The following is a 27,811-nucleotide window of genomic DNA, read 5'->3' on the forward strand; positions in this document are numbered from 1 at the left end:
TCACGTGATGACATTTTAAATGTTAATTTGGGTAGTATGACTGCAGAAAAACCATCTGGAACGCAATTTTAATAACTTCAGTAGTGCGTTTTCAAGTGTCTGACTTGTCCCTGGCAGATGTGTCTGGGCGCAGGCGCCAAAGAAGAGTTCAACATCGTGGCATTAATTACCGGAGAACCAGATAACGACAAGGGCATACCCATGGCTACCCTGCACGCCAACGGCATGCCCACGGCAAGTTGTCCCAATTTGTTCTAATGTGGCAGCCTGACTACTTGGCGTTCTCTATCGACGCAGAGGTGAGTTTTGATAATTGTGGGATTTGCTAGCAACGGAGTCGCCATTAGTTGACTCTGGTAAAATATCAATTGAAAACAATTACCGGTATCTACGTGTGTCCTGTACAGCTGCTGATCCTGGATAGCCCTGACTGATTAAATTGGCACATCTGCGTTGAGTTGAGGAACACACTGATAAAGTTTGGTTGTATTCTGTGTATTTAAAGTGTGAATTTCAGCGCCCTGTGGAAGTATTGCAGTTGTTGTACAGGACATGTGGCAACTCAATGTTACTAGTAAATTCTGTAACCAGTTATACGAACTGAACTCTGCCTCAATACAAGAGAACTGCAGGACTTGGCCAACCAGGCTGTTTGAAGTTGTCTTCCCAATGACCTAGACCTAGCTGGCTAATGAAGGTTAACCCAAATCAGCTAATGTTGAGGAATGGGCCTGGGGAAGTAATCACCAGTGGTTATAGGCCTAACCTAGCTGGGTGCCTGGTTCTGTCAGTTTGAATAGCAGCACTGATTGTCATGATTCTGTGTATTGATCTCTCCAGGTCAATCTGTCTGGGATAGACCTGCACCCTCCTGTAACCTTTCAGCTGAGGAGTGGCGCTGGACCGGTCTACATCTGTGGGGAACACGTGGCCTGTAAGTAGGGGATTAGGGAGCAGGGATGATGGCGGTTAACTGTAAAAAAACAAGTGGCCCTAGCCTCCTAAAATAAGAATTTGTTCTTAACTGACTTGCCTAGTTAAATAAAGGTACTATTTTTTTTAACTACTTATGCTTAATGTTTAAGGACAAAAATAAGCAAATGTTTGAATCATGGTGGTAGAGAACCCGTTACATACCTGTAATGTCATTCAGCTAATCAAAGTCCTGAGGAGCAGCTGGTCAGTGGAATTTGATGTTAGAACAGAATATTGCGTAATGTTGATGGTTTTGACAGCCATAAACTACAGGCCTTTCTAATGTCACTGTCATTTAACTCCTGTTGCTTTCCAGTGGAGGATGACTTCTCAGGAATAGATAGTGTTGATGAGGAGATGGAGGAAGAAGAGGAGGAGGAGGAAGATATTGAGTCTCCTGTGAAGCCTGCTAAGAAAGCAACTGCCAAGAATGCAAATGTTGCAGGCAAAGTAAGGGCCTGTTTTATATCAAACTCCAACATGTTGATTTTTGAATGATTTTATACTTAAGTTGTCACATTTTCAACATGCATATGGACAACTACGAAATCAAACACGGATCCTAGTTTGCTCTAATCTACAAATAAATGAATCTTACTCCTTGTCAGTTGTCAAATTGAAACTTTGCTTCACAATGAGATGGTATTGGTAAAGCACACAGATCTGGGGCCAGGCTAATGTTATTCCTGTCTTCCAGAGAAAGAAGCCAGAGGAAGCAGATGAGTAAGTGATAATAAATGCTTTTTAATCCATTTATGTGATTTACTGAAATCTAATTGTTGCTGTTCACTTACCACCAACCATCCTCTCTCCTTCCAGACCTGCATCAGATGATGAGAACAACCCTCCTAAAAAGGTACTTTATTTACTCTGCCTTAAATATTATACCCTGAATGACTTTCCTGGTCTGAGGCTCTGGCTTCGTCCCAAATTGTTCCCTATGTAGTGCCATGGGACGCAGAACAATCTTCTGGCCTCCAGTTGGAATCATGGCTGGTCTGGTTTGAAATGGCTTTCTGTGTTTCAGGGAAAGGGTAGAGGAAGAGGCAGGGGAAAGTGATCCAGGGTAAGTGACAACCTCAGGGCAGTAATGCTAAGCCCTGAGTAATCCTCTCTTTTGTTAGCGCATAGCCATTCCTGGGGTCATATGCATGACTAGGTCGCGTTGGATGAAGTGTCAGTTAAATGGCATATGAAGTCTAACATGGACTTGGGGTTAACCTCCCCCAGAATACTAACAACCATTAGGGGAAAGGGACTAAGAACCCCTTGGCACCTGAAGGGTGTAGTGTGACATGACCGCTGAATTTGCAGATTGCCTCTACTGAATGACTAAACCAGTTAATGTGTTTCAGGTGCTGCCCAAAAGAGTCTGTTGCAGTTCTGTTTGGCTAAAGGTTCTGTCAATCAACTGTTGGGTTTCTATCTACCTGTTCATTCTTGCATGGTTCAAATGATTTAATCTAAGGCTGTTTATCCTGTACATGTCAGTGCTTTGTAAATCGTTCGAAAGAGTTTTGTCCTTGTGGTACTAATCAGTGTACATTAAACTATACTGAACAAAATAGAATCAGTGTACATTAAAATACACTGAAAAAAATATAAATGTAACATGTTAAGTGGTCCTTTGTTTCATGAGCTGAAATAAATAAATAAAAATCCCAGAAATGTTACATACCTTTCTCTGTGTACAAATGTGTTTCTATGTCAGGGAGCATTTCTCCTTTGCCAAGATAATAATCCACCTGACCGGTGTGGCATATCAAGAAGCTGATTAAATGGCAGGATCATTACATAGGTGCACCTTGTGCGGGGGACAAAAGGCCACGTCTCAAGTTGAGGGAGTGTTCAATTGGCACGCTGACTGCAGGAATGTCCAGAGCTGTTAATGTGGTGGGTACTCTTAGTTCACAGGACTTCATCCTGCTAACTGTTCCAAATGTCTGAACTGAAATTGGTTAAGGTTTATGTACTCTGTGCCATCGGCTTGGAACGCCTAGATAGTTTTAAACTGGAAGAACTTGTCCTGATTAATCAGAGGCTGATTCCTTGACCGGTCAATGTTCATTTTCTGTTGTAATTTCTATGGTTTTTACTAGATGACTTGTAGTTTCATGTCTGCGTAATGATAATAAATTATTATTTACAATGACGGCAGAGGAGAAGTGGGATAACTGCCTTGTTCAGGGGCAGAACGACAGATTGTTACCTTGTCAGCTCAGGGATTCGATCTTGCAGCCTTCTGGTTACTAGTGCAACGCTCTAACCACTAGGCTACCTACCCCCGTACCTTAGGAAATGTAACTCAGCCAAATCGTAAATTACATTTTATTTTTGTTCAGTATGAATGGAATTGGTTGACCAATTAGTTCCTCACCATCTACAAACTATATTCTTAGTGGTTGATATCTAGGATGGTGTTATACAGTATTGCATGAACAGCCTGCCCTCTTGTAGCAGTCAAGTTCACCCTGGCTGTGCCCTACTTGAAGCATATTAGACTGTATAATCTGGTTCAACTACAGCTGAACTGTAGCCCTGATTGGGGGTGTAAATTCCAGCTGGGTTTAAGATGCTGAGGAACAGATGGTACTGGAGGACATCTACTGTAGACACCTCCCAAATCAACCACTAGCGCTTATTGTCCTGACAAATTGCTTAAAATCTGAAATACAACAATTCTAAGATTGCTGTGGCCCAGGTGGGGACACAGAACTGATGCCTAGTCCTAAATCAACCACTATAATTCCCTTGGTCCCTACCTCGTAACTGATGTTGACCTGTAGAATTCTGTAAAGTTCCTGTGAACAGGTGGATCTGCAGGGGGCACCGACTGACACCATCCCAAATCAATCCCTAGCCCCTATACTTGACCCCCACCTCTAGCGTCAACACTTCCACAATAACCATCTGGACTAAAGTTCTCAGCAAGGTTATGGCTAACTGAGTTGGAGGACACAAGTGAGACATCACTGCAGCCTGACACCCTGGTCCCAAATCAACATCTGGACTCTATGCTTCCCTTGACCTCTACCTCATGCCTATAACACAACGGAACCATTAAGCAGTGGTTAATTTATTCTAGCTAGCTGACTGAACTGGAGGACAGGTGAGACATCACACGTCTGACAACCAGCCTGTGATCTGATTCTAGGGAATAATACCTGTGACCAGTTGTCCCCTGCCTTAGAACTAGTGACAAAGACCACAGTGTTAAATCTAAAAAAGGATTTTCCTATGAAACATTCTGAACAGCAACTGTCTTCTCTAGTCTGCTGTGTATAGCTGGTGGAAGAACAGTTTCACAAGCATTTTCATTTAAATATTTTTATTAGTGTACAAACAGTGCTTCTAATCTAACTGATATTTTATCTTCAGTGGGCTCACATTTTTCCATGAACAGCACAATCCATACACACACAAGCGTGTGTATGTCTTGACTCGTTGGCTTCAATGTCTTCTGCGCATCTTTACCTTAAGCGTGTAACTATCTTCATTGATTTATTTGGCACGAGTTTGTAGATATCTTCGATGGCTCCTTGCAGCTTGCATGGGTGTCTCTGGGAGTGGCTTCAGTTTATTCTTTCTCTCACACACACATGCAGGCTGGGGAGAGGACAGAGTAAAAGAGAAGAAGGCATTAGCATGCATCAGATGTCTTGACTGCCTTACTGTGTGTGTGTGTCTCTCTCTCTGCTACATCTCACCTCAGTCTCTCTCCTCTCCTTTTAGTCAACCTCACTCTTCCTCATGTCCTCACTCTTCCTCAGGTCTTCACTCTTCCTCATGTCCTCACTCTTCCTCAGGTATTTCTTCATGACAGAAGCAACGTCTCCCCCCTCGCTGCCCTCCGCATCCAGCCTTTCTCCCTGCGGCCCCCCACCTCCACTACGCCTGACCCCTCCTCCCTGGGAGCTCCCCCCAGACCCTGAGCTGGTGGAGCTGGAGTCGGAGCCCTTCCTGCTGCGTGTGGAGGGGGGCAGCTCTCCAAAGTGGACGCTGAGTGCCCTCCGACCCCCTCTGACTGAACTGGCCAGGCTGCTGGTGGACTGGGCCCTTCGGATGGCCGGCAGAATGTCAGAGGCCGCGTCATCACGGTTACCGTCGCTTATGAGGCGGCGGTTCTGGAACACCATGGGTTCCGACCCCAGACAGCCCTCCCCACCGCCCTCGCTGACGACGCTCTCCAGCAGCCTGCGTCTCATTGGCTGGGGGGAGCGCTGGGGGGAGCGCAGGGATCTAAATGGTTCTTCACTGTCTTCCTCTGGGATGGAGATAGTGGGGGGGCGACGGCGGGGGGCAGTGGGGGAAGTGAGGGAGGAGAGGAGGGGGAGAGAGGGGAGGGAGGAGAGAGAATCGGAGGAGTTGTAGCGTTTGGCTCCGGAGTCCCTAGAAGCTGCAGATGAAGCCTGGGGTTCGCCTATGTTGCGCAGGCTGGCGGCGCGTGGCAGCAGTGGGGAGGGAGGTTTGAGGATGCTGCGGGGCTCCTGGAGGTCTTCGGGGCCCAGAGAGAGGGCTGAGGCTCTGCGGCGGAGGGTTGAGGCCCCAGTGGTCTGGTAGATAGGGAGAGAAATAGTACTGCCATCCCCCTCCCCAGACTCTGCTCCCCCTCGCCGCTTACGAAGCCCCTCTAATAGCTCGGAGAGGGCAGAGGAGGAGGAGGCCCGACCAAGATGTGAACTTCCCCCATTACCAACCACACCCCCTGGTTCTAAACCGTTCTCATCTGGGTCCACACAGGAGCTGGGTGAGAGGGAGAGGAAGGATAATCAAATATTGGAAATAAACAGTGCCTTGTGAAAGTATTCGGCCCCCTTGAACTTTGCGACCTTTTGCCACATTTCAGGCTTCAAACATAAAGATATAAAACTGTATTTTTTTGTGAAGAATCAACAACAAGTGGGACACAATCATGAAGTGGAACGACATTTATTGGATATTTCAAACTTTTTTAACAAATCAAAAACTGAAAAATTGGGCGTGCAAAATTATTCAGCCCCCTTAAGTTAATACTTTGTAGCGCCACCTTTTGCTGCGATTACAGCTGTAAGTCGCTTGGGGTATGTCTCTATCAGTTTTGCACATCGAGAGACTGACATTTTTTCCCATTCCTCCTTGCAAAACAGCTCGAGCTCAGTGAGGTTGGATGGAGAGCATTTGTGAACAGCAGTTTTCAGTTCTTTCCACAGATTCTCGATTGGATTCAGGTCTGGACTTTGACTTGGCCATTCTAACACCTGGATGTTTATTTTTGAACCATTCCATTGTAGATTTTGCTTTATGTTTTGGATCATTGTCTTGTTGGAAGACAAATCTCCGTCCCAGTCTCAGGTCTTTTGCAGACTCCATCAGGTTTTCTTCCAGAATGGTCCTGTATTTGGCTCCATCCATCTTCCCATCAATTTTAACCATTGTGTTCTCCTTGTATGAGCTGAAAGTTTAGAGGGACGGCCAGGTCTTGGTAGATTTGCAGTGGTCTGATACTCCTTCCATTTCAATATTATCGCTTGCACAGTGCTCCTTGGGATGTTTAAAGCTTGGGAAATCTTTTTGTATCCAAATCCGGCTTTAAACTTCTTCACAACAGTATCTCGGACCTGCCTGGTGTGTTCCTTGTTCTTCGTGATGCTCTCTGCACTTTTGACGGACCTCTGAGACTATCACAGTGCAGGTGCATTTATACGGAGACTTGATTACACACAGGTGGATTGTATTTATCATCATTAGTCATTTAGGTCAACATTGGATCATTCAGAGATCCTCATCCTCACTGAAAGGGGCTGAATAATTTTTCACGCCCAATTTTTCAGTTTTTGATTTGTTAAAAAAGTTTGAAATATCCAATAAATGTCGTTCCACTTCATGATTGTGTCCCACTTGTTGTTGATTCTTCACAAAAAAATACAGTTTTATATCTTTATGTTTGAAGCCTGAAATGTGTCAAAAGGACGCAAAGTTCAAGGGGGCCGAATACTTTCGCAAGGCACTGTAAAACAGGCTCTAAAACTGACAACATCCACATAGTGGTTGTTTTGGTGGGGTCGGAGGTGAAACTGCGTTAGAGCTGTGAAATCCACAAGCGGCTTCTGGCATTATACCTAAAGTGGACATTGCCAATGACTGCACGAAGTTGCATTAATAGAAATCTCATGCAGCCTTATTTAAGTTCTAACACTGGAATGTGAGATGTAATCTCCACCTCAATTAAGATGATAGATGTCCTCATTATTTAGTTTCATGGTCATTATTTCTGTAAAACCTACACTTTCTCTTTCTGAACTTCTAACATGAGTGGGACGGACGTTGCTTTGTGACAAAGATCAAGAGCAGCTGCTCACCGATTTGACAGCTCCAACACAGTTACACCTCTGACACCGCCAAAACATCAGCTATGAGGGTGTCGGCTATCGGCGGTTAACGCTTGATCTGATTGAACGCTTGATAGGCCTTAGTATCTATGCAGTTGCTATTGAATTGACCTACTGAAGTTGAACTGTACTGAATCAAACTGAACTGACAACTCACCGGAAGCTGTAAGTGCTCATGGTGTCTGTGACAGACTGGCGCCCCGACTGGTTGCTGATGGTACTGCTGCCATAGGGAGAGCCCCGTCTGGCCCCCCCTCGGGGAACACCCAGCCAATGACGGATGCCCTCTCCAACATCCTCTGTGCCCAGAGATTGAGAACCAACACTAGACACACTGTCGCTGAGGAAGAGCGGGAACACACACACAGTGTCACTGAGCAACAGAGATCACACAAACACAGTACCAAGAGACAGAACACACATGACTCCACACAGCCAGAGATGCAACACTTCTAAGCCATGGTCAGCTCACAGCAGTTCAGCCACAGTGTCCTCAGAGGACATTTCCTGTCCCTGTGTCCTCTCTCTCCTGCTGTGTGACTGCAGGTGGTGGCAGATCATATTGGAGACACAGTCAGAGGTGTCAGACATTCACACTCAGTACTCAGGTCACATACTTGTACTGTATATAAACAAACTAACTACAACCTCTCCCATCTGCCATTAGAGAGAGGAAAGAAGAGGACGATGGAGGGAGCAAGAATGAAAAAGTAATTGGTCAGGGTATAGAAGTTTAAGAGAGAAAGAGGGAGGAAGAAGTGATAGAGCAGGAAAGATTGAGAGAGGGAGTGATAAAATGAGAGTAGATAATGAAGAGGAGAGAGAGAGAAGAACTGGCTCTGTACTGCAATGCATGGGACTCCATGCCTTATGGAATACACAAGAATATCACAGCTGGTGAACTCTCAGAACAGAGAAAAGATTATTGTGTCTTACAAAGGGCTGTGTGTATGTGTGTGTGTGTGTCTCTTACATAGGGCTGTGTGTCTGTGTAGGTGTCTCTTTGCTCCAGCCCTGTGGCTCTCAACCTTGTCCACCTACAGGAAGATGGAGCTACTGGGTGTCTCTTCAGACAGTAGCTGTCAGACTACAGCTCAGGCATTTAGCTATGCACTGTCGGTCTGTTCACATCATCAACAGCCCAGGGACCATATATATACAGTGGGGCAAAAAAGTATTTAGTCAGCCACCAATTGTGCAAGGTCTCCTACTTAAAAAGATGAGTGAGGCCTGTAATTTTCATCATAGGTACACGTCAACTATGACAGACAAAATGAGAAGAAAAAAAATCCAGAAAATCACATTGTAGGATTTTTAATGAATTTATTTGCAAATTATGGTGGAAAATAAGTATTTGGTCAATAACAAAAGTTTATCTCAATACTTTGTTATATACCCTTTGTTGGCAATGACAGAGGTCAAACGTTTTCTGTAAGTCTTCACAAGGTTTTCACACACTGTTGCTGGTATTTTGGCCCATTCCTCCATGCAGATCTCCTCTAGAGCTTGTGATGTTTTGGGGCTGTTGCTGGGCAACATGGACTTTCAACTCCCTCCAAAGATTTTCTATGGGGTTGAGATCTGGAGACTGGCTAGGCCACTCCAGGACCTTAATGCTTCTTACGAAGCCACTCCTTCGTTGCCCGGGCGGTGTGTTTGGGATCATTGTCATGCTGAAAGACCCAGCCACGTTTCATCTTCAATGCCCTTGCTGATGGAAGGAGGTTTTCACTCAAAATCTCACGATACATGGCCCCATTCATTCTTTCCTTTACACGGATCAGTCGTCCTGGTCCCTTTGCAGAAAAACAGCCCCAAAGCATGATGTTTCCACCCCCATGCTTCACAGTAGGTATGGTGTTCTTTGGATGCAATTCAGCATTCTTTGTCCTCCAAACACGACGAGTTGAGTTTTTACCAAAAAGTTATATTTTGGTTTCATCTGACCATATGACATTCTCCCAATCTTCTTCTGGATCATCCAAATGCTCTTTAGCAAACTTCAGACGGGCCTGGACATGTACTGGCTTAATCAGGGGGATACGCCTGGCACTGCAGGATTTGAGTCCCTGGCGGCGTAGTGTGTTACTGATGGTAGGCTTTGTTACTTTGGTCCCAGCTCTCTGCAGGTCATTCACTAGGTCTCCCTGTGTGGTTCTGGGATTTTAGCTCACCGTTCTTGTGATCATTTTGACCCCACGGGGTGAGATCTTGCGTGGAGCCCCAGATCGACAGAGATTATCAGTGGTCTTGTATGGCTTCCATTTCCTAATAATTGCTCCCACAGTTGATTTCTTCAAACCAAGCTGCTTACCTATTGCAGATTCAGTCTTCCCAGCCTGGTGCAGGTCTACAATTTTGTTTCTGGTGTCCTTTGACAGCTCTTTGGTCTTGGCCATAGTGGAGTTTGGAGTGTGACTGTTTGAGGTTGTGGACAGGTGTCTTTTATACTGATAACAAGTTCAAACAGGAGCCATTAATCAGGTAGCGAGTGGAGGACATAAGAGCCTCTTAAAGAAGAAGTTACAGGTCTGTGAGAGCCAGAAATCTTGCTTGTTTGTAGGTGACCAAATACTTATTTTCCACCATAATTTGCAAATAAATTCATTAAAAATCCTACAATGTGATTTTCTGGATTTTTTTTCTAATTTTGTCTGTCATAGTTGAAGAGTACCTATGATTAAAATAACAGGCCACTCTCATCTTTTTAAGTGGGAGAACATTCACAGTTGGTGGCTGACTAAATACTTTTTTGCCCCACTGTATATCAGATTGGTCTAATAACTGAAACAGCCCAAGACTCAGCACTCTAGATTCAAGCCAACACAGGCAAGAGTACAGAGGACGGAAACACACGCGCGTGGATAGACATCTGCACACATGCTGGGAACCAGGGTTCTTACAGGTCTCTCTTCTTAGCAAAGGATTCCACAGCCGTCGCAACACTGGAATCAGGAAGAGGGGTGAAAGGTCAGGGGTGTGGGATCAGAGCAGTAATGATGTAACTTCCTTCTGGATACAAATGTACCTGTCATCCCATTGCTTTAACCCTCCAACATACCACTTTTACATATCAAACACAGTAACACACTCATACCTCTCTTATACATCAAACACAGTAACACACACACTCATACCTCTCTTACACGTCAAACACAGTAACACACTCATACCTCTCTTACAGATCAAACACAGTAATACACTCATACCTCTCTTACACATCAAACACAGTAACACACTCATACCTCTCTTACACATCAAACACAGTAACACACTCATACCACTCTTACACATCAAACACAGTAACACACTCATACCTCTCTTACACATCAAACACAGTAACACACTCATACCACTCTTACACATCAAACACAGTAACACATTCATACCTCTATTACACATCAAACACAGTAACACACTCATACATCTCTTACACATCAAACACAGTAACACACTCATACCTCTCATCATCACTTTCGTCACTAGACTCCACCTCCTCCAGGGCGGCTTGCAGATCAACGATACGATGGATGGATGTCTCCAGATCAGCTTGTAATGTCTGTCTGACCGCACTCAGCTCTGTCACTTGCATCTCCTGAGAACAGAGAGCGAAAGAGAGATAGAAAGTGAGGGGGGGAAAGAGGGAAAAAGAGAGACGTGTCCATAGGAGAGGTGACAGAGTGTGGAGAGGCTGCACAGAGGAACTCCAAAGACGTGTGCGCCACAGGCCAACTGTACGTTTATCCATGTTATTCAATACAGGCCAACTGCACGTTTATCCATGTTATTCAATACAGGCCAACGGTACGTTTATCCATGTTATTCAATACAGGCCAACTGCACGTTTATCCATGTTATTCAATACAGGCCAACTGCACGTTTATCCATGTTATTCAATACAGGCCAACGGTACGTTTATCCATGTTATTCAATACAGGCCAACTGCACGTTTATCCATGTTATTCAATACAGGCCAACTGCACGTTTATCCATGTTATTCAAAACAGGCCAACTGCACATTTATCCATGTTATTCAATACAGGCCAACTGTACGTTTATCCATGTTATTCAATACAGGCCAACTGTACGTTTATCCATGTTATTCAATACAGGCCAACTGTACGTTTATCCATGTTATTCAATACAGGCCAACGGTACGTTTATCCATGTTATTCAATACAGGCCAACTGTACGTTTATCCATGTTATTCAATACAGGCCAACTGTACGTTTATCCATGTTATTCAATACAGGCCAACTGTACGTTTATCCATGTTATTCAATACAGGCCAACTGTACGTTTATCCATGTTATTCAATACAGGCCAACGGTACGTTTATCCATGTTATTCAATACAGGCCAACTGTACGTTTATCCATGTTATTCAATACAGGCCAACGGTACGTTTATCCATGTTATTCAATACAGGCCAACTGTACGTTTATCCATGTTATTCAATACAGGCCAACTGTACGTTTATCCATGTTATTCAATACAGGCCAACTGTACGTTTATCCATGTTATTCAATACAGGCCAACTGTACGTTTATCCATGTTATTCAATACAGGCCAACTGTACGTTTATCCATGTTATTCAATACAGGACAACTGTACGTTTATCCATGTTATTCAATACAGGCCAATGGTACGTTTATCCATGTTATTCAATACAGGCCAGAATGGATGGAGTCTTATAATGATGCCCAGTCTATTCCTTATTGCATCATCCATCATATATTGTGGCACTGACCAACACACACACGTGGGTCCTTGGTCTTCCTGTAGAGTATGTGTGTGTGTGTGTGTTATCTCGAGGAGCATTCTTCCATATTCATACAGAGACAGAAAGAAGAGAGTGATTAATCTATTAATCTTCCACTTTTCCCTGTAATCTCGCTCTCTCTCTCTCTCTCACACTCACAACACACAGAACACACCAAAGTCATTGTTACACACACTAGCTCACTCACTCAAATGTATGACATACACACCAGTTCTTATATGGCATGAAGACACACAAACACACGCCATCATTGGCTCTCCAGGTTATTGACTGTGGAGGGGTGGTTAGTGGTTGTCATAGAGACATGTGGAATAGGATGGGGTGTACGTGTGTATCCATAACCTTGAGAAGACAATGAGGATTAATCACAGCCAGCCAGACAGTGGCAAAGCTAGAGAGAGGATGCAGGGGAGACAGTGGGTATCTCACTGAGAGCTGTGCCTGTCTGCGCTGTTGGTCGTTAGGTCGTTAAAGGGCATCTATCCATGTGTGTTTGTGTAGGCTATATATGTCTGTGTGGATACACTGATTGTACAGAACATGAGGAACTCTTTCCATGACATAGACTGACCAGGTGAATCCAGGTAAAAGCTATGATCCCGTATTGATGTCACCTGTTAAATCCACTTCAATCAGTGTAGACGTGTGAATGGGTGAATGGAGAGTGAATGGGTACGACAAAAGATGTAACTGCCTTTGAACGGGGTATGGTAGTAGGTGGTAGGACACTCCGGTTTGAATGTGTCAGGAACTGCAACGTTGCTGCGCTTTTCACGCTTCCAGTGTGTATCAAGAATGGTCCACCACCCAAAGGACATCCAGACAACTTGACACAACTGCGGGAAGCATTGGAGTCAACATGGGCCAGCATCCCTGTGGAATGCTTTCAACAACTAGTAGAGTTCATGCCCCAACAAATTGAGGCTGTTCTGAGGACAAAAGGGGATATTCCTAATATTTGGTATACGTTATGTACAGTGCCTTCGGAAATTATTCACACCCCTTGACCTTTCCACATTTTGTTACATTACGTTACAGCCATAATGACAAGGCAAAAACAGGTTTCGGATTTTTTGCAAATGTATTAAAAATAAAAAACAGAAATACCTTATTTACGTAAGTATTCAGACCTTTTGCTATGAGACAGGATTGTGTCGAGGCACAGATCTGGGGGAGAGTAACCAACAAATAACCTTCCAGAAGGACAACCATCTCTGCATCACTCCACCAATCAGGCCTTTATGGTAGAGTGCAGGCGGAAGCCACTCCTCAGTAAAAGGCACATGACAGCCCACTTGGAGCTTGGCCAAAGGCACCTAAAGACCTCAGACCATGAGAAACAAGATTCTCTGGTCTGATGAAACCAAGAGTAAACTCTTTGGCCTGAATGCCCAGTTTCATGTCTGGAGAAAATCTGGCACCATCCCTACAGTGAAGCATGGTGGTGGCAGCATCATGCTGTGGGGGTGTTTTTCAGCAGCAGAGACTGGGAGACTAGTCAGGATTGAGGGAAAGATGAACCGAGCAAAGTACAGAGAGATCCTTGATGAAAACCTGCTCCAGAGCTCTCAGGACCTCAGACTGGAACGAAGGTTCACCCTCCAACAGGACAACAACCCTAAACACACAGCCAAGACAACGCAGGAGTGGCTTCAGGACAAGTCTCTAAATATCCTTGAGTGGCCCAGCCAGAGCCCAGACTTGAACCCGATTGAACATCTCTGGAGAGATCTGGAAATAGCTGTGCAGCAATGCTCCCCATCCAACCTGAATGGGAGAAACTCCCAAAATACAGGTCTGCCATGCTTGTAGCGTCATACTCAAGAAGACTCTATGCTGTAATTGCTGCCAAAGGTGCTTCAACAAAGTACTGAGTAAAGGGTCTGAATACTTTTGTAAATGTGATATCTCAGTTTTTCATTTATTTTATCCTAAAAACCTATTTTTGCTTGTCATTAATGGGTAGTGTGTGTAGATTGAGGGGGGAAAACTATTTAATCCATTTTAGAATAAGGCTGTAACCTCAAAAATGTGGAAAAAGTCAAGGGCACTGTACATAGTGTGTATGAATGTGTATGTTACCAGCTCCAAGCATCTGCGGCTGCTGTCCTGTTCTCTCTGAGACAGGTCTTCAACCTCCTGTCTCATGTGGTGGAGGCGTTGTTGGTAGTACTGACTGTTCTCTCTCTCTCGGACCTCTGTCTGAGCACTCTGCTCCAGCTCCTCTCCCAGACGCACCACACTATCCCTCAGACGCAGCACCAACACCTACAGAGAGACAGAAGATATTTTTGTAAGACATTATTTAAACGTTATCTACTATTTCTAAATTTCAGCTTTGGCAATATGTACATCATGCCGATAATACACCATTACATTAAATTGAATTGAGATAAAGAAAGAGATATGAGAGAGACAGAGAGTGTGTAAAGATACGTCAACTAGATTGCTTACTGTCCATTTTAACATCCTCACCTCAAACCTCTTGACCTGTCCTCTCTGGAACTCCAGCTTGTTCTCCAGGTCACACACCCTGGCCTCTTGCATACTGACGATACTACGCCCCACGGTGGACGACTCTAGGAACTGCACCCTGGCCATACTGGTTGCGAGCTGGGGGGAGAAGAGGAAGAGAAAGGAGGAGGAGAGGAAGGATAAGAAGAATGTCAGAGTAGGTTATTCAGTCTTGTATCCACATTAACAGCATATGTAGTTCACCATCCCCCCACATTTCTCAGCTGTCAGTCCTTACCTCTTCCTGGAGTGTGTGTTGCTGTTTCTTGGCCTCCTCCAGTTCAGCCTGTAACTCTCTGATCTGTGAAATATCACTGGAGGACTGAGATAGAGAAAGGTACAGTTTTAATGATCTTTAATTTGAAAAGCACAACTGTCAGAGTCTTTGTACATGGTTTGGAAACCCCTATGAGGCAGAGTTACACACCTGTGCAATGAGAGCTTTGTGTTTCTTCATGAGTTCATTAAGGTCCTCCTGGTCCTCCTCTAGTCTCTTCAACAGATCGGACTTGTCATGTTGCAGCTGAGCTACCTGCTCATCCACCTACACATAAACACACACACCTTTCATCTACTCTCTCCACTAGACTGTTGTGCTCACAGTAGGATTGTAAACACTTTGATGTTAAAGTTCCCGAACACCACTGATAATGATATAGTAACAGTGCGTAGTAAGAGTCTAGTATGAGGCCTCTATCTATCTCACCAGACTCTTGTGTTTGCAGATGTTCTCTAGTTCTATCTGAGCATTCTCCAGTTCCATGGACAGAGTCTTCTGAACACTCTCCACCTCCGCTCTCCTTGCCTCACTCTCCTCCAACTAACAGAGAAAGAGATGGAGAGAGACAGAGAGAGCAATAGAGGGAGAGAGGGGGGGGGGGGTATGTTTTAATTGTTAGTTTAAACACGCCTTGATCCACATTCATAGCATCATAGTATGTGTGTGTGTGTTTGCATGTGTAGGTGTGTGTGTACCTGGCAGTGCAGACGCTCTATGTGTTCCTTGCTGCCGGGAGCCTGGCTGTGTCCAGGGTTGTCTATGGTAGACAGTAGTAGCTGAGCATCAACCAGCAGGGCATGGGTTCTCTTCAGATCTCTCCTCAGTCTCTTCTCCACATCAAAGTCCCTGTGTCCCACCTTGCAGAGGGAGGAAGAGAATTTAATGTTTAGTAATGTGTTAAATTGTTTAATCCGCACACACAGACACACACACATACACACACAAGCACCCATCAATTACAATAAAACAACCTCAAGCCTGTCTATATTATGTAGTGGAGGAACTCTGGGGCATTGAGTAAACAAACATTTGTTGATTAAGTTTGTACTTCAATTTGTTACCACAGGGAAAAGAGCACTTAGGTCTTTCTATAAATAATGGGACCAATGTGTGACTTTAGGATAAAAAAAAATCAAATGGTTTGAAACAAATTCATGCAGTTCCACATGTGTACTTAGCGGAATAAAAGGAACTATATGTAAATTGACCCATAACTCTATCAACATGTTTACAACAACCAGAGGCTGCTGCTGAGGGGAGGACGGCTCATAATAATGGCTGGAACAGTGAGGATGGAATGGAAACCATGTCTTTGATGTATTTAATACCATTCCACTAATTCTGCTCTAGCCACTACCACGAGCCCATCCTCCCCAATTAATGTGCCACCAACCTCCTGTGACATCAACATAGACCTCATAAAGACATGGCAAGTCACATTTAAAGAGTTTCAGAGACTATTTCAAGCACTTCATTGTAATCTTCAATGACCTCAATGTTATACAATTGTATCATTTATATGACTGTACAAAAAAGTGTACAAAAAAGTAGGCCATTACTTCTTTAAGAATAATAAAAATGTAGGCCTTGCCAATGCATTGATATTCAAATGATGATTACATTCTAAAATATGTGAGAATAATGTGGACATTGCCTGACTAAATAGACTGGATGCATTTTTTGTCACATAATGAACCCATGAACAGCGTTTGAATCTCACCATCGCTGTTTTTGTACTGAGAAAGTGACCAAAAACCAGGTTCCTTCTTTATTGGAAGGATTTGTTTGGAAAGCCAAGGTGAAGCCAGCATTAGATGTTGTCATTCTCATAATAACCGCACGTGGTTTTACAAAAAAAACAGAGTAGCTCAACACCTTTCAGTTGAAGCAGCAGGAAACAAACGAAAGTGGCCACATCTCTCACAAAAACAGATCAAAATTAAATCACGGATAATTGTACATTTACTACAATAATTACAAAGACTTTTCAACCAAAAATGGAGGAAATGTCTGATTTTCAATGTAGATCTATTCCAGTACTACTTGAAGTTCTGAGTTCAAGTGGAATATTTCAAGCCCCTTGTATTATTTAAAATTGCAGGTGTAACATGGAAAACAAAATTTATTTGTTATGTTATTTAATTACCAGATCAAGTTGTTGTCATTTAAATCCAGAATAATTAGTCTATCGGTAAATAGCCCACCCATTTTTACCTACCTCATCCCCATACTGTTTTTATTTATTTACTTTTCTGCTCTTTTGCACACCAATATCTCTACCTGTACATGACAATCTGATCATTTATCACTCCAGTGTTAATCTGCAAAATTGTAATTATTCGCCTACCTCCTCATGCCTTTTGCACACAATGTATATAGATTCTCCTTTTTTCTACTGTATTATTGACTTGTTAATTGTTTACTCCATGTGTAACTCTGTGTTGTCTGTTCACACTGCTATGCTTTATCTTGGCCAGGTGGCAGTTGCAAATGAGAACTTGTTCTCAACTAGCCTACCTGGTTAAATAAAGGTGAAATAAAATAAAATAAAATAAATAATTCATTTGAGCCCCACCTGTTTAGCTAAAAATAATAAGTAAATTAAAATTAATTAATGTGTTGCCTGTTTCGCATGTTATTTTGGCATTAATACGTGTCACATATCAGTCTGCGAACAATGTAAAAAAAGTTAAAAGAGTTAATAAAGCCACATATGCGCATGCGGCAGCTCCAAAATGCAAGTGTTTCAGCCTACTATAGCTCAGTGCTTTCTGTGGTGGTGGGGCAGCCAGCGGAAATTACGGAGCGTAGGGGTTGGTAATGTTCTCTAGTTGCGCCGTGATTGGCTCAGTATTCTGTCACTCTGGGGACACTACGTCAACTCAAAATCTACGGGGAGAGCTCGAAAATTCAAGCCCCTTGGGTGCTGCCAATGAGTTACATTAGAAGTCCCCATTCAAAAAGGCTCAAGGTTATTGGCCACAGATAAAATTACATCAAATCACGTTTTATCTACCGTAGCTTTATTTTTATTTATTTATTTATTTATTTCACCTTTATTTAACCAGGTAGGCAAGTTGAGAACAAGTTCTCATTTACAATTGCGACCTGGCCAAGATAAAGCAAAGCAGTTCGACACATACAACGACACAGAGTTACACATGGAGTAAAACAAACATACAGTCAATAATACAGTATAAACAAGTCTATATACGATGTGAGCAAATGAGGTGAGAAGGGAGGTAAAGGCAAAAAAGGCCATGGTGTCAAGGTAAATACAATATAGCAAGTAAAACACTGGAATGGTAGATTTGCAAAGTACAAATAAAAATAATGGGGTGCAAAGGAGAAAAATAAATTAATTAATTAAATACAGTAGGGAAAGAGGTAGTTGTTTGGGCTAAATTATAGGTGGGCTATGTACAGGTGCAGTAATCTGTGAGCTGCTCTGACAGTTGGTGCTTAAAGCTAGTGAAGGAGATTGGATTGGACTGATCATGTCAACATCATACTTTCAAAATCTTAGCTAGCAAGATGGACTAGCAGTCATCATAATGAATCACGTCGACAATCTACTGGAAATCTTTTTTAATCCTTGTCATATGAAGAGAAATTATAGATAAAAGATATCGGTGCTCATCGCCCATTGGACATAAACATCAGAAATCGCAAATTCAACAATGAGTGGTTTGGAAGGAATCAGTGGCTAACTGTAAGCATTGCAAAGCAATCACTAGCCTGCTATTCAGTGGAGTGGGTGTGTGGTCGAAGTCTGGGTTTAAGGGTCTATTTTCCAAGCTTAAAATGATGAACATTTAACACCATGGGCCAGAAAAGATGGAGTGCATTGGCCATGCTGTCAATCCAGCATGACTTATATCTCATTCAAAACAACTGCAAATCTGGAACTGGGAAATCTCAGACTTCAGTGAGGTCAAAACAACTGGGAACCCGATAAAAAACGAGCTCCGACTGGGAAAATACATTTTTAAGGGTCATCCAACTCGGAATTCCAAGTCGGGAACTCTGGCCTCCTTCTAAAGCTCCAATCTGAAGACCACTGACGTCATAATTCAACCTTGCTTTTTCCAAGTTCACTGTTGTCTTGAAAGCTGTCGAAAAAAAAGCTGTTAAAAAAATAAAAAATAAAAGCACCATAAATCCAGAGAATGACAGACTTTGATGACAAAGTTTGATGAAAAATTGTTCCCACAAGGACCGCCGTGCCACCTTCCTGTTCAAGTGAGCACAGCACAACAAGGTGAGTCCAAAGATGTATTGTATGCTGCTGCATAAATTTTGTAATGTGACAGGGAGATATGTATACTGTAGCTAAGATAGTAATACTAAGTTAATGTTGTGTGGTAAGCTGTTAGTAGCCATGTGCCTCACCTTAATAATTTGGTCCCTTTCCCCCTCATAACTTAGCCTACTGTTCTGATTTGGTGGTGCACATGTAGCCTATAGCCTGTTTTAGAGAAATGTCATCATTGAATATTGTAAGAGCTTTCATTGTCTGCTTATATGCCCCCTTTATTTATCCTACTGTTCTGACTTGGTGTACATGGAGAATACCGTAAGAACGGTCCATGTTCTGAATTCTGTACATTTCAAAAGTGCTGAACAAATAGTTATATTGACTACGTCTGTCATAGCTCGCTCATTAATGTCTTAATCGAAATTACGAATTGCCTCTTATCCGCTTGTCGAGCCTAACACAAGAGCCTAACACAAGAGCCTAACACAAGAGCCTAACACAAGAGCCTAACACAAGAGCCTAACACAAGAGCCTAACACAAGAGCCTAACATAAGACCCTAACACAAGACCCTAACACAAGAGCCTAACACAAGAGCCTAACACAAGAGCCTAACATAAGAGCCTAACACAAGAGCCTAACACAAGAGCCTAACACACGAGCCTAACACAAGAGCCTAACACAAGAGCCTAACATAAGAGCCTAACACAAGAGCCTAACACAAGAGCCTAACACAATTGCCTCTTATCCGCTTGTCGAGCCTAACACAAGAGCCTAACACAAGAGCCTAACACAAGAGCCTAACATAAGAGCCTAACACAAGAGCCTAACACAAGAGCCTAACACAAGAGCCTAACACAAGAGCCTAACATAAGACCCTAACACAATACCCTAACATAAGAGCCTAACACAAGAGCCTAACACAAGAGCCTAACACAAGAGCCTAACATAAGAGCCTAACACAAGAGCCTAACACAAGAGCCTAACACAAGAGCCTAACACAAGAGCCTAACACAAGAGCCTAACATAAGAGCCTAACACAAGAGCCTAACACAAGAGCCTAACACAAGAGCCTAACACAAGAGCCTAACACAAGACCCTAACACAAGACCCTAACATAAGAGCCTAACATAAGAGCCTAACACAAGAGCCTAACACAAGAGCCTAACACAAGAGCCTAACACAAGAGCCTAACATAAGACCCTAACACAAGAGCCTAACATAAGAGCCTAACACAAGAGCCTAACACAAGAACCTAACACAAGAGCCTAACACAAGAGCCTAACACAAGAGCCTAACACAAGAGCCTAACACAAGAGCCTAACACAAGAGCCTAACATAAGAGCCTAACACAAGAGCCTATCATAAGAGCCTAACATAAGACACCAACTGTTATGTAGTTACACTGCATTTCTGGGATCACTATACAAAAAAAAACTGTCTGACAGCCAGATCCAGGATTCTTACAGAGTTCAAGTTCAATGTATAATTTAACTGATTCATGCTTAATATATGATTCCGAAAATTCATGTTTTTTGTTACACGATTTTGGACAAATCCGTCAAGACACCAACTATGATAAAGGATTTAAATCAACTAGTGAATTGTATTGAATATAGCTGTGATCCCCCTTATATCTTAATGTAATGACATGAACAAAAATGGCAAATTATTATCAATGACTTATCAACAGCTGAAACAAGTTGTCCAGTGTAGAAAATCCTCACTAGTGGCTAGTTTATAGAAACACCCACTTATGGATTGCTGTGAGTGAGTTAGTGGGGCTGATGCATTGAACATGGGGAGACAGAAACAGACTCTACATCTCCCTGCAGTGACAGAGTGATGAGGTGTTGTGGAAGCTTTAGGCTGCCTGCTATATTGGGTTTCTTTGTATTGCCTGTTGGTAGAAGTGACATGCTGAATTCATCTCCCTGAGAGCATTACACTGGAAAAATCTATACTGCCCCACTGCCTGGATTGGAACACACACACACAGGCGCGCGCGCACACACACACACACACACACACACACACACACACACACACACACACACACACACACACACACACACACACACACACACACTCACACACACACAGGCTCACACACACACAGACACGCACACACACACAGACACGCACACACACACTCGCGGCCGAGAGGCACGTCAATAGAAAGACCAGCCTGATTCGACAGCACTTTGAGATTGACTTTGTGCAACAGTGAGTGTGTGTGTCTCTCTGTGTCTCTATCTGTGTGTGTGTGTGTGTGTGTGATTGTGTGTGTGTGTGTGTGTGTATGCGTCAATGTGTGTGTGTGTCTACGTGCATGTGCTCTGTGTGTATGTATGTGTGTGTGTATGTACTGTGTTTGCGTGTTTGTGTGTGTGCGTACATGTGTGTGTGTATTATGTACCATGTGTGTGTGTGCGTGCATCTGTGCATGTGTCTGTGTGTACCTGGTCACAAAGTGTAGCTATGAGTCCCTCCAGGTCGTGTTTCTCATGAACAACCATCTGTTTCTCTTCATACTCTTGTTCCAGCTGCATCTCTAGCTGACGCAGCTACAAGGAAATAAAAACAAACGTATTACAATTTCAGCAAATAAGCAAAGGAACCAGGTGTTTTACAGGACGTAGTGGAACCATGTGTTTTACAGGAGGTAGTGGAACCATGTGTTTTACAGGACGTAGTGGAACCAGGTGTTTTACAGGACGTAGTGGAACCATGTGTTTTACAGGACGTAGTGGAACCAGGTGTTTTACAGGACGTAGTGGAACCATGTGTTTTACAGGACGTAGTGGAACCATGTGTTTTACAGGACGTAGTGGAACCAGGTGTTTTACAGGAGGTAGTGGAACCATGTGTTTTACAGGACGTAGTGGAACCAGGTGTTTTACAGGACGTAGTGGAACCAGGTGTTTTACAGGACGTAGTGGAACCAGGTGTTTTACAGGACGTAGTGGAACCATGTGTTTTACAGGACGTAGTGGAACCAGGTGTTTTACAGGACGTAGTGGAACCAGGTGTTTTACAGGACGTAGTGGAACCAGGTGTTTTACAGGACGTAGTGGAACCAGGTGTTTTACAGGACGTAGTGGAACCAGGTGTTTTACTGGACGTAGTGGAACCATGTTCAACAGTTAAACAAAGGAACCAGGTGTTTTACAGGACGTAGTGGAACCAGGTGTTTTACAGGACGTAGTGGAACCATGTTCAACAGTTAAACAAAGGCACCAGGTGTTTTACAGGACGTAGTGGAACCAGGTGTTTTACAGGACGTAGTGGAACCAGGTGTTTTACAGGACGTAGTGGAACCAGGTGTTTTACAGGACGTAGTGGAACCAGGTGTTTTACAGGACGTCGTGGAACCAGGTGTTTTACTGGACGTAGTGGAACCATGTGTTTTACAGGACGTAGTGGAACCAGGTGTTTTACAGGACGTAGTGGAACCATGTTCAACAGTTAAACAAAGGCACCAGGTGTTTTACAGGACGTAGTGGAACCAGGTGTTTTACAGGACGTAGTGGAACCAGGTGTTTTACAGGACGTAGTGGAACCATGTTCAACAGTTAAACAAAGGCACCAGGTGTTTTACAGGACGTAGTGGAACCAGGTGTTTTACAGGACGTAGTGGAACCAGGTGTTTTACAGGACGTAGTGGAACCATGTTCAACAGTTAAACAAAGGAACCAGGTGTTTTACAGGACGTAGTGGAACCAGGTGTTTTACAGGACGTAGTGGAACCAGGTGTTTTACAGGACGTAGTGGAACCATGTGTTTTACAGGACGTAGTGGAACCAGGTGTTTTACAGGACGTAGTGGAACCATGTTCAACAGTTAAACAAAGGCACCAGGTGTTTTACAGGACGTAGTGGAACCAGGTGTTTTACAGGAGGTAGTGGAACCATGTGTTTTACAGGACGTAGTGGAACCAGGTGTTTTACAGGACGTAGTGGAACCATGTTCAACAGTTAAACAAAGGAACCAGGTGTTTTACAGGACGTAGTGGAACCAGGTGTTTTACAGGAGGTAGTGGAACCATGTGTTTTACAGGACGTAGTGGAACCAGGTGTTTTACAGGACGTAGTGGAACCATGTTCAACAGTTAAACAAAGGAACCAGGTGTTTTACAGGACGTAGTGGAACCAGGTGTTTTACAGGACGTAGTGGAACCATGTTCAACAGTTAAACAAAGGCACCAGGTGTTTTACAGGACGTAGTGGAACCAGGTGTTTTACAGGACGTAGTGGAACCAGGTGTTTTACAGGACGTAGTGGAACCAGGTGTTTTACAGGACGTAGTGGAACCAGGTGTTTTACAGGACGTAGTGGAACCAGGTGTTTTACAGGACGTCGTGGAACCAGGTGTTTTACTGGACGTAGTGGAACCATGTGTTTTACAGGACGTAGTGGAACCAGGTGTTTTACAGGACGTAGTGGAACCAGGTGTTTTACAGGACGTAGTGGAACCATGTTCAACAGTTAAACAAAGGAACCAGGTGTTTTACAGGACGTCGTGGAACCAGGTGTTTTACAGGACGTAGTGGAACCAGGTGTTTTACAGGACGTAGTGGAACCATGTTCAACAGTTAAACAAAGGAGCCAGGTGTTTTACTGGACGTAGTGGAACCATGTGTTTTACAGGACGTAGTGGAACCAGGTGTTTTACAGGACGTAGTGGAACCAGGTGTTTTACAGGACGTAGTGGAACCAGGTGTTTTACAGGACGTAGTGGAACCAGGTGTTTTACTGGACGTAGTGGAACCATGTTCAACAGTTAAACAAAGGAACCAGGTGTTTTACAGGACGTAGTGGAACCAGGTGTTTTACAGGACGTCGTGGAACCAGGTGTTTTACTGGACGTAGTGGAACCATGTGTTTTACAGGACGTAGTGGAACCAGGTGTTTTACAGGACGTAGTGGAACCATGTTCAACAGTTAAACAAAGGAACCAGGTGTTTTACAGGACGTAGTGGAACCAGGTGTTTTACAGGAGGTAGTGGAACCATGTGTTTTACAGGACGTAGTGGAACCAGGTGTTTTACAGGACGTAGTGGAACCATGTTCAACAGTTAAACAAAGGAACCAGGTGTTTTACAGGACGTAGTGGAACCAGGTGTTTTACAGGACGTCGTGGAACCAGGTGTTTTACTGGACGTAGTGGAACCATGTGTTTTACAGGACGTAGTGGAACCAGGTGTTTTACAGGACGTAGTGGAACCATGTTCAACAGTTAAACAAAGGAACCAGGTGTTTTACAGGACGTAGTGGAACCAGGTGTTTTACAGGACGTAGTGGAACCAGGTGTTTTACAGGACGTAGTGGAACCAGGTGTTTTACAGGACGTAGTGGAACCAGGTGTTTTACAGGACGTCGTGGAACCAGGTGTTTTACAGGATGTAGTGGAACCAGGTGTTTTACAGGACGTAGTGGAACCAGGTGTTTTACAGGACGTAGTGGAACCATGTTCAACAGTTAAACAAAGGAACCAGGTGTTTTACAGGACGTAGTGGAACCAGGTGTTTTACTGGACGTAGTGGAACCATGTGTTTTACAGGACGTAGTGGAACCAGGTGTTTTACAGGACGTAGTGGAACCATGTTCAACAGTTAAACAAAGGAACCAGGTGTTTTACAGGACGTCGTGGAACCAGGTGTTTTACAGGACGTAGTGGAACCATGTTCAACAGTTAAACAAAGGAACCAGGTGTTTTACAGGACGTAGTGGAACCAGGTGTTTTACAGGACGTAGTGGAACCAGGTGTTTTACAGGACGTCGTGGAACCAGGTGTTTTACAGGACGTAGTGGAACCATGTTCAACAGTTAAACAAAGGAACCAGGTGTTTTATATATGCTTGATGTAGATGATTGATCTCCTCATACTAATCCTGGCTGTCGTAAAACATCTCTATAGTGGTGAGATCAGGGCCGTACAGTACTTAAGTAAAAAATACTTTAATGTACTACTTAGGTCGTTTTTTAGGGTATATTGTACTCAAGTATGACATTTGGGTACTTTTTCCACCACTGTTCATAATAAGTTGACAGTCAGTAACTGTTCTAACCTAAGCAGTGGTCCCATTCTGTGGTCAGTAGCTGTCACCTACCCGTCTCTGGGAAGACTTGTGTACGTCCTCTAACTCCTCCTCTTTATCCTCCAGCTCTTTAAGATGAATCTGTTTCATTCTCTCCATCTCCATCTCAAAACGCAGGTGCAACTAGAGGAAGATAGGTTGAAGAAGAGAGGTGGAGAAAGAGGAAGAGGTGGAGAGGGAGGAAGAGAGGGGGGAAGAGGAAGAGAGGTGAAGAAAGAGGAAGAGAAGTGAAGAAAGGAAGAGAGGGGGGAAGAGGAAGAGAGGGGGGAAGAGGAAGAGAGATGAGAAAGAGGAAGATAGATGGAGAAAGAGGAAGAGAGGGGGAAGAGGAAGAGAGGTGGGAAGAGGAAGAGAGATGAGAAAGAGGAAGAGAAGTGAAGAAAGGAAGAGAGGGGGGAAGAGGAAGAGAGGTGAAGAAAGAGGAAGAGAAGTGAAGAAAGGAAGAGAGGGGGGAAGAGGAAGAGAGGGGGGAAGAGGAAGAGAGATGAGAAAGAGGAAGATAGATGGAGAAAGAGGAAGAGAGGGGGAAGAGGAAGAGAGGTGGAGAAAGAGAGGGGGGAAGAGGAAGAGAGGTGGAGAAAGAGGAAGAAGAAGAGAGGTGGAGAAAGAGGAAGAGAGGTGGAGAAAGAGGAAGAGAGGGGGAAGAGGAAGAGAGGTGGAGAAAGAGGAAGAAGAAGAGAGGTGGAGAAAGAGGAAGAGAGGTGGAGAAAGAGGAAGAGAGGTGGAGAAAGAGGAAGATAGATGGAGAAAGGGAAGAGAGGTGGAGAAAGAGGAAGAGAGGTAGAGGAAGAGAGGTAGAGGAAGAGATGGGGGAAGAGGAAGAGAAATGGAGAAAGAGGAAGAGAGGTGGCGAAAGAGGAAGAGGTGGAGAAAGAGGAAGAGGTGGAGAAAGAGGAAGAGAGGTTATAGTAAGAGGCAGAGAGATGTCTGTGTCTCTGTGTGTTGTGTGCATACATACCTGCTGCTGTGTAAAAACAGTATCACTCAATTATGTCAGTAGTAAGAGTTACAGTTTCTTGTAATCCATGTGTGTGTGTGTGTGTGTGTGTGTGTGTGTGTGTGTGTGTGTGTGTTTGCGTGCATGGCATGCATACCTGCTGTGCCTGCTGAATCTTGGCGGTAAGCTTGGTAATCTCCTCTCCTCTCTCATTGGTCTGGGTCTCCAGGAGGCGGAGCTGCTTCTTGAGGTCCGGCAGCGAATCAGAGGCCAGGTCAAAGGGCACGCTGAGGTCACGGATCTGGGCACACAGCTCCTCCTTCTGCTGCTGCACACGAACCACTTCTGCCAGGCTCTCCTACAAATACACACACACACACACACACACACACACAATCGCAGGAACAGACACACATGGGAACAGACAACGGATGTATCTTTTCACCAAATGTTTGTTGTTTAAGGTTGTGAAACCACCTCTAAATGTGTATTTAGTGTACCTGTAGAGTGCGTTTCAGAGTGTATATCTCTGCCCCCAGTGCAGTGCTCTCGTGAATGGCTTTGTCCTTCAGTTCTCTCTCTTTGTCAGCCTCTTCTAGGGCCTGGGTCAACTCACTGTCAAATCTGTAAAAACACATGCATTGGAACGCATACATACTCCATTATATGGAATCCCTACTTACCCTTGTTTGAATTAAGTTTCTTACACACACACACCAATACAAACCTACCTCCTCTGTTTGCGGTCCAGCTCGTGAGCGCGACCCTGTAGGCTGTCAGTGAGAACACGGGCGTCCTGGAGGTCAGAGGTGACACGACGAACCTGACGCTTCAACTCTGTGGCGCTCCTCTTAGACTGCTCCAGCTGGGCCTGTAGGGAGCCCACCTACCACAGGGGGGAGACAGAGACTCAGCAAGAGACGACAACCCTGGACTGTGTGTGAGCTACGCTGAGAAGTGGTGGTGTGTGTGTGTGTGTGTGTGTGTGTGTGAGAGAGAGAGAGAGAGAGAGAGAGAGGGTGAGTGTGTTCTTGTGTGTTTGTGTATATGTGTGTGTGAGTGTGTAAGACTGCGTGTGAGAGTGTGTTTTTATATATGTGTGTGTGAGGGTGTGTTTGTGTATACAGTGCCTTGCGAAAGTATTCGGCCCCCTTGAACTTTGCGACCTTTTGCCACATTTCAGGCTTCAAACATAAAGATATAAAACTGTATTTTTTTGTGAAGAATCAACAACAAGTGGGACACAATCATGAAGTGGAACGACATTTATTGGATATTTCAAACTTTTTTAACAAATCAAAAACTGAAAAATTGGGCGTGCAAAATTATTCAGCCCCTTTACTTTCAGTGCAGCAAACTCTCTCCAGAAGTTCAGTGAGGATCTCTGAATGATCCAATGTTGACCTAAATGACTAATGATGGATGATAAATACAATCCACCTGTGTGTAATCAAGTCTCCGTATAAATGCACCTGCACTGTGATAGTCTCAGAGGTCCGTTAAAAGCGCAGAGAGCATCATGAAGAACAAGGAACACACCAGGCAGGTCCGAGATACTGTTATGAAGAAGTTTAAAGCCGGATTTGGATACAAAAAGA

At 43.9% G+C, this 27,811-nt stretch overlaps 2 protein-coding genes across 5 annotated transcripts in view; one reads left to right on the forward strand and one right to left on the reverse strand.

Annotated features, from left to right (window-relative positions):
* Positions 1-2,645, forward strand: part of npm2b (nucleophosmin/nucleoplasmin, 2b) — a 6,307-nt gene extending 3,662 nt beyond the window's left edge. The window contains exons 5-11 of the mRNA XM_021602076.3: positions 118-234; positions 841-934; positions 1,292-1,425; positions 1,673-1,698; positions 1,795-1,831; positions 2,003-2,041; positions 2,331-2,645. Of these exons, the coding sequence (XP_021457751.3) occupies positions 118-234; positions 841-934; positions 1,292-1,425; positions 1,673-1,698; positions 1,795-1,831; positions 2,003-2,035 (441 nt within the window). The 3' untranslated portion in view covers positions 2,036-2,041; positions 2,331-2,645. The remainder of the gene's footprint in view (positions 1-117; positions 235-840; positions 935-1,291; positions 1,426-1,672; positions 1,699-1,794; positions 1,832-2,002; positions 2,042-2,330) is intronic.
* Positions 2,646-4,286: 1,641 nt separating this feature from the next.
* Positions 4,287-27,811, reverse strand: part of myo18b (myosin XVIIIB) — a 61,483-nt gene continuing 37,958 nt past the window's right edge. For 2 of the 4 annotated variants that reach the window (XM_090234164.1, XM_090234162.1), the window contains 16 exons: positions 26,945-27,099; positions 26,714-26,837; positions 26,371-26,571; positions 25,289-25,399; positions 21,639-21,743; positions 15,615-15,776; positions 15,346-15,459; positions 15,067-15,183; positions 14,878-14,961; positions 14,601-14,738; positions 14,208-14,393; positions 10,805-10,938; positions 10,247-10,288; positions 7,501-7,683; positions 4,683-5,718; positions 4,287-4,581 (listed from right to left, as the gene is read on the reverse strand). In XM_090234164.1, coding sequence (XP_090090290.1) covers positions 4,704-5,718; positions 7,501-7,683; positions 10,247-10,288; positions 10,805-10,938; positions 14,208-14,393; positions 14,601-14,738; positions 14,878-14,961; positions 15,067-15,183; positions 15,346-15,459; positions 15,615-15,776; positions 21,639-21,743; positions 25,289-25,399; positions 26,371-26,571; positions 26,714-26,837; positions 26,945-27,099 — 2,871 coding nt within the window. In that variant the 3' untranslated portion in view covers positions 4,287-4,581; positions 4,683-4,703. The remainder of the gene's footprint in view (positions 4,582-4,682; positions 5,719-7,500; positions 7,684-10,246; positions 10,289-10,804; positions 10,939-14,207; positions 14,394-14,600; positions 14,739-14,877; positions 14,962-15,066; positions 15,184-15,345; positions 15,460-15,614; positions 15,777-21,638; positions 21,744-25,288; positions 25,400-26,370; positions 26,572-26,713; positions 26,838-26,944; positions 27,100-27,811) is intronic. The other 2 variants (XM_090234165.1, XM_090234163.1) reach the window with 1 other exon arrangement.

This window comes from Oncorhynchus mykiss, chromosome 5 (genome assembly GCF_057628025.1).
Source record: "Oncorhynchus mykiss isolate SJ-2025 chromosome 5, ASM5762802v1, whole genome shotgun sequence".
Taxonomy (NCBI): Eukaryota; Metazoa; Chordata; class Actinopteri; order Salmoniformes; family Salmonidae; genus Oncorhynchus; species Oncorhynchus mykiss.